Consider the following 5783-nt stretch of genomic DNA (forward strand, 5'->3'; position numbering starts at 1 on the left):
CGCGGCTGTCCCGGCTGCCGCCATGGCCTTGTGGCCACTGACACCCGGGGCGGTTTGAGGGGCATCCCGCTCCCAGGGTGAGGTGGTCCCTCAGGGGACCCATGCCTTGCCCTGCCGTGATGCCTGTGGACCCGGCTGGGAGCAACGCAGCTCTCCTGGCATCCCACGCCATGGGGCTGGGAGCCGTTAATCCACAGGCACGCCGCGGCACCGGCAGCGGTCGGCTGGCTGGCTGGCTCTCTGCTAGGACACGTCCTGAGCCGCAGCCAGCTCCAGGCAGGATTGTTTGAACTGGCATCTCAACTGGGGGGGAGCTGGCTCCAGCATCCCCCCACATCCCTCGACGCCGGAGGGAGGAGATCCTTTGGGCCAAGGGAGCTGCTCCGTCTGCCTTGCCCCCGTTCCTAGGGCCGGTGCCTGACCTGGCTTTGCCTTTCTGTTTGTGATTGCAGGCTTCGGGCCCGGCGGGATAGGAGCCGGCATCGGGGCAGGAAAGGCAGGGTACCCCACTGGGACAGGTATGCTCCCTTCCCAGGCAGCCCCAGGGTGGGGGACTGGCATGGGCATGGCGGGGGGACCAGGCACCCCGGTCACTTTGCCGGTGCTTGGATGGGGTGTTGGGCACTGCCCAGATGTCTGGTGGCCCCAGGGTGGCAGTGTCACCCCATGGACAGCTTGGAGGGGTGCGTCACCTCCCAAAGGAGAGGGGGTTGGATGCTGACAGGAGGAGCTGGTCCCCAGGGTCCCTGCGGGATGGGGGAGCTGAGGTGGGAATGGTCTCGGGACCTCAGCGGCTGCCTATGTCCTTCCCCAGGAGTCGGAGCACAGGCGGCAGCAGCGAAAGCAGCAGCGAAATATGGTGAGTCGCCCTCCGCGGGCACATCCATCACCCATCTCCCCAGTGGGGCAACTGCTCCCTCCCTCCCTCCCAGGCTGTGGGGGATGCTGGTTGTGTCCCTGCATCACCGAGCTGACGGTCCCCTTCTCCCCTGCGGCAGGAGCCGGTGTCCTGCCCGGGGCTGGTGCCATCCCGGGAGTTGGCGGATTGGTACCCGGCGTCGGTGTTGTCCCAGGAGCCGGAGGTGAGGTGATGGTGGGGCTCGGCCCTGAGGCTCGTGGAGGGTTGCCTCCCCCCGTCCCGCACCCCTGACTCTCTCCCGCTACCCCGGCAGTTGGAGGGCCGGCAGCGGCGGCAGCGGCAGCGGCAGCGGCGAAGGCAGCGGCGAAGGCAGGAGCTTTCGGTGAGTTCCCTACTGTCTCGGACAGATCCGGCAGCTGCCTGTGGGGCCGGGCTCACTCTCAGGGCACGGAAGAGCCGTGCATTGGTGCTGGGGCTGCACAGCTTCACTGCCTGCCCCACCACCCCGTGCCCCATCTCCTGGGATGCTCTCCCAGCCCCAGACCCCTGCCGCCGGCTCCAGCGGCTGCTTGACGGAGATCAGGGCAAGGTGAAGCCACTCTGCTGAGCCAGCAGCTTTTGCGGGTGGAAGGCAGCAAGGTGCGAAACCTCCCCCAGGGCTGCAGAGGGGCTTTGCCCCCTTGGGGGCAGCTTCCAGCAGCCTGTTGGGAGAACCAGGCTTGGGCGTAGCAAAGCCTGGTTTGCAAAAAGCAGCTGTTTCAGCGGTGGCTGGAGGGCTGGCTGGCCACCTCCCGGTGCAGCAGCCCGACACAGAGCAGTACGTCCCCATCGCGCGTGGTTTCTCCATAAGAGATGTGGTTTTGCTGTGCCGGGCTCTGGCGGGGCGTCCGGGGAGACGTTGTCTGTAACGAGCCGTCATTCGTTCGCAGAGGGATGTGCTTGGTGATGCAGATCTCGTGTTCGCTGCTCCCCTCGTTGGCTGTTTTGCGGGAGAAAAGCGAGTAGCAAACAACCGCTCATTGGAGCATCCAGAGGAAACACATCAGCCCTGGGAGCAGCTGGGATTTACAACCACGGCCTTGGGGGACCTCAGGGGTCCCCAAGCTCCTGGGTGGCTGGGCGGGCTCCAGACCCATGGGTTGGGTGTAGGGAGCTGGGAATCCCAATCCTGGGTACATCCCAGGTCCCCTGAGCAGCTGGTTTGGGAGGCGTGGAGAGCCCACCTCAAAGCCAGGTTCCCCAGAGCCTCCCGTGACACCAGGGGAGACCGTGTCCCCACCAGTGGCACGGGGTGTTTTGGGGGGGGGGTGTCTGACTGCTCTGCTTCCCTCCAGGTCCAGGGGTGTTGCCCGGGGTTGGCGGCGTCCCAGGCCTCGTGCCCGGCGTTGGCGGTGTCCCCGGCTTGGTGCCCGGTGTCGGAGGTGTCCCCGGGGTGGCAGGTGACTATTCCCAGGAGCCCTGTCCCCACCGCCCGGCTCTGCGGGGGGTGTGGGGGCTGGTGGCTGAGGGTCCCTCTCTCCCTTGTCCCCAGGAGTCGGGACGCCGGCAGCAGCGGCAGCAGCAAAGGCAGCTAAGTTCGGTACGTGCTGCGCGGTGCGAGGAGCTCTCCAGCAGCTCCCCCGGGACCCCTGCTGACCCTCTCCACCCTTGGCACTCAGGGTGCCCCCAGGCAGGCGGGTCTTCCCTGGGGATCACTCCTGATGGCTCACTACGGTGAAGCATCCGGGGATGGGATGTGCTCAGCCCAGCTCCCAGCTGCTGCCTCCGGGCTTGGCTTCATCCCCAGGGCAGGACCTTCTCCCTCTCCGGGGTTTCTGCAGGCTGCTTCGTGGAGGTGAACAGATGAGACCGAACTTGTGTCTTTGGACCTTGTCTGAATTCTTGGGTTTTGTACCAAATCCGTTTTTCCAGCAGCAGACCTGACCCAGAGTCTGGTGCCCGTGGGCTCAGCCTCGCTGCCCAGGTGGGCAGAGATGCCTGGCAGAGGGACCCCTGCCCAGGGTCATCGCCTTCCAAAAACCTGGTGGGATCCAGCAAGTGCATCCAACTTGGTCTAGCAAGACCCAGGTGTCCAGCAGGCATAACCACCCCCAGGGGAGCTCCAGCGAGGAGGAGCCCAGAGGGGATGAGGGACATGGCCAAGCAGCAGGGAAGCTGGGAGCCCGGGCGCAGAGAGGAGGCAGAAGTGGCCCCGAGGCTCCACGCGGGGCTGAGGGATCCGTGTGCTGCTCCAAAAGGCAGTGCCAGAGGTTACATGGCCAGGTCCCCGGACCTTCTCCTGCATCATAACTGCAGAGCTCTGGGAGTCCCCTGGGAGCAGCCATGCTCGATGGCAGCTTTCCTTTGAGGGCTAAACCATTGCTGGCCATTTCTTCCATTTCTTTTCTGCATCATGTAGAAAAAAAATCCCACCACATACCCAGGGAAGGATGGGATTTAGGGAGAAACTCGGCAGTGACAAGTGAAGGGGTGTGTGCTCTGTGCTGGGGTGCCAGGCACCTGCTGAGCAGGGGGCCAGCAGGACAACCCCTCTGGCACTCGGCCCTTCCAGAAGAGACCTGATGCTTGTCCCTGTGGCACTAACGAGTGCCAGCAGGTCAAGGCTGTCACTGCCCTGGGCAGCTTCCCATTCTGGCCAGTGCCCAGGGCACCCAGCCCTTCCAGGCAGCTACAGGGGACCACCAGCCACTTCTCCATGGCCTGTTTGGCTGCAAGGCTTGATGTCCCCATGATGAGGACCATTTGGAGCCCCCCATGATGATGAGGATCATCATGGTCCCCTATGCTGGTGACTTCCCAGCCTCTCTTTTACAACAGCAGATTTACCATCCTCACTGGGGCCTCTTGGGAGACACGGGACCAGTCCCTCCCGTGCACCGCTGTGCATCTCTCCCGGGACGAGGCGGTGGGGTGCTCTCCTCACCGCAGCATGACGACGAGAGCACACCTATGATGAGGTCCCACCTTTCAACTGTTGCTGCAACAAGATCTAACTTCTCCCCTCTCGTTGCCTGCAGGAGCTGGTGTCGGCGTTCCCGGCATTGGCGGTGTTCCTGGTGTCCCCGGTGTCCCCGGTGTCCCCGGCGTGCCCGGCGTGGCTGGGGTTCCTGGCGTGGTGCCCGGCATTGGAGGTGAGCGGATGGGCTGGCACGAGCCGATGGGGTGGTGCTGGCCTCACCGGTCCCCTGACTGTCTCCCTTCTGTCCCCGCAGTGGGTGGCCCAGAAGCCGCAGCGGCCGCGGCGAAGGCTGCAGCGAAAGCCGCAGCGTACGGTGAGTCACCGCCATCCTTTCCCAGGGAGGGAGGAAGGATGCTTGCAAATGGGCAGGGTGGGGGGCATCTCTGGTGCTGTGGATGGCGGGGAGGTCAGCGGGACCCCTGCCTACGGAGCCTGCCTGCTCAGCCACATCCCTGAACCTCTCTGCAGGAGCAGGGCGCGTGCCCGGTGTCGGCGTGCCCGGTGTCGGCGTGCCCGGTGTTGGCGTGCCCGGTGTTGGCGTGCCTGGTGTTGGTGTGCCTGGAGTTGGCGTGCCCGGTGTCGGCGTGCCCGGTCTGGTGCCCGGAGGCATACCAGGTGAGACGGTGTCTAAGGGATGTTTGGGATGTCCCCAGCAGTGCCAGCTATGGGGTGGTGGTGTGGCCACCACAGCCCATCGCTGCCTCTCACGCTCCCCCTCTCCCCCAGGAGTCGGAGGTCCAGCGGCCGCCGCTGCTGCCAAAGCAGCCGCCAAAGCAGCCAAGTACGGTAAGCCAGGATCTCTCCGGGGTTATCCCACATGTCCTGTCTCCTGCTGCCTCCCCACCCCAGGCTGCTCCCCTCATCAGGGCTGAGGCCCAGCACTGCACAGGGTCCCTGTGCTCGGGGCGAGGGTTGAGCTCTCCACAGGGCTGTATGTGGGACGAGGTCCTGGCTGTGTCAGGGGGTACTCTCCAGAGAGCTGGTCTGCATGGAGGGTCCCAGGTTCACCATCCATACACCTTCTCATACATCAGTCCATCCCCCCCCCCATCCACACCACCAGCCAGCCAGCCAGCCAGCCACCTCAGTATCCATCTGTCCACTCATCTGTCCATCCGTCCACACCTCCATCCTTCCATCCATCCCACCATCCATCCAACCACTCCACATCCGTCCATGTATCCATCCATCCCACCATCCATCCACCCTCCCATCCATCCACCCCACATCCAGCCAGCCAGCCACCCATCCACCCTAGCATCCATCCATCCCACCATCCATCCCCCCTGCCATCCATCTATCCACTCCACATGCCAGTCACCCATCCACCCTCCACCCTCCACCCATCCATCCATCCCAGCCTGCCATGCCTTTTCAGCTGGCTCCTTCCACTACCTCTCTTCCTGAGCTGAAGCCCAAATCCTTCCCTCTCTCCTTGCAGGAGCAGGTGGCCTGGCTCCTGGTGTGGGTGGTCTAGTTCCTGGCGTGGGTGGCCTTGCTCCTGGTGTAGGTGGCTTGGTTCCTGGAGTGGGTGGCCTGGTCCCCGGCGTTGGAGGTGTCCCAGGTGAGGAGGAGGAAGGCGGGTGGTGGTGGCAGCCTGGCTGGTGCGGGAGCAGGTCTGGGGCAGGACAGGCATGAGGAGGACCTCCGTGGTCTCCATCAACTCATGGCCATCCCTTGGGGGATACAGACAAGGTGGGAGGGATGGGCTCTGTCCAGCATTGCTGGAGACGACCCCCCCGGGAACACTGACCCCCCTCTTGCTGTCTCTGCTCAGGGGTTGGAGGTCCGGCCGCAGCAGCAAAAGCAGCAGCGAAGGCAGCCAAATTTGGTAAGTCACTGGAGAAGCCCATCGCTCGCGGCTCAGCCCACAGCAGGCAGCCCTACCTGCCCGGTGGGCATCTGGGGTCTCCCCATGAGCCCTGGCGTGGCACAGACTGGTCCAGGGGGAGCTGGGGGGGGTCA

The 5783-nt window shown here is 64.6% G+C and overlaps 1 protein-coding gene across 1 annotated transcript in view; it reads left to right on the forward strand.

The window, feature by feature from the left end:
- The window catches only part of LIMK1 (LIM domain kinase 1), a 43567-nt gene that overhangs the window by 3256 nt on the left and 34528 nt on the right, over positions 1-5783 (forward strand). Inside the window, exons 3-13 of the mRNA XM_009276441.1 lie at positions 815-859; positions 999-1082; positions 1173-1241; positions 2194-2298; positions 2391-2438; positions 3877-3990; positions 4072-4131; positions 4287-4433; positions 4545-4604; positions 5329-5422; positions 5596-5649. Of these exons, the coding sequence (XP_009274716.1) occupies positions 815-859; positions 999-1082; positions 1173-1241; positions 2194-2298; positions 2391-2438; positions 3877-3990; positions 4072-4131; positions 4287-4433; positions 4545-4604; positions 5329-5422; positions 5596-5649 (880 nt within the window). The remainder of the gene's footprint in view (positions 1-814; positions 860-998; positions 1083-1172; positions 1242-2193; positions 2299-2390; positions 2439-3876; positions 3991-4071; positions 4132-4286; positions 4434-4544; positions 4605-5328; positions 5423-5595; positions 5650-5783) is intronic.

Source organism: Aptenodytes forsteri, unplaced genomic scaffold (genome assembly GCF_000699145.1).
Source record: "Aptenodytes forsteri isolate BGI_AS27 unplaced genomic scaffold, ASM69914v1 Scaffold209, whole genome shotgun sequence".
In the NCBI taxonomy this organism is placed as follows: Eukaryota; Metazoa; Chordata; class Aves; order Sphenisciformes; family Spheniscidae; genus Aptenodytes; species Aptenodytes forsteri.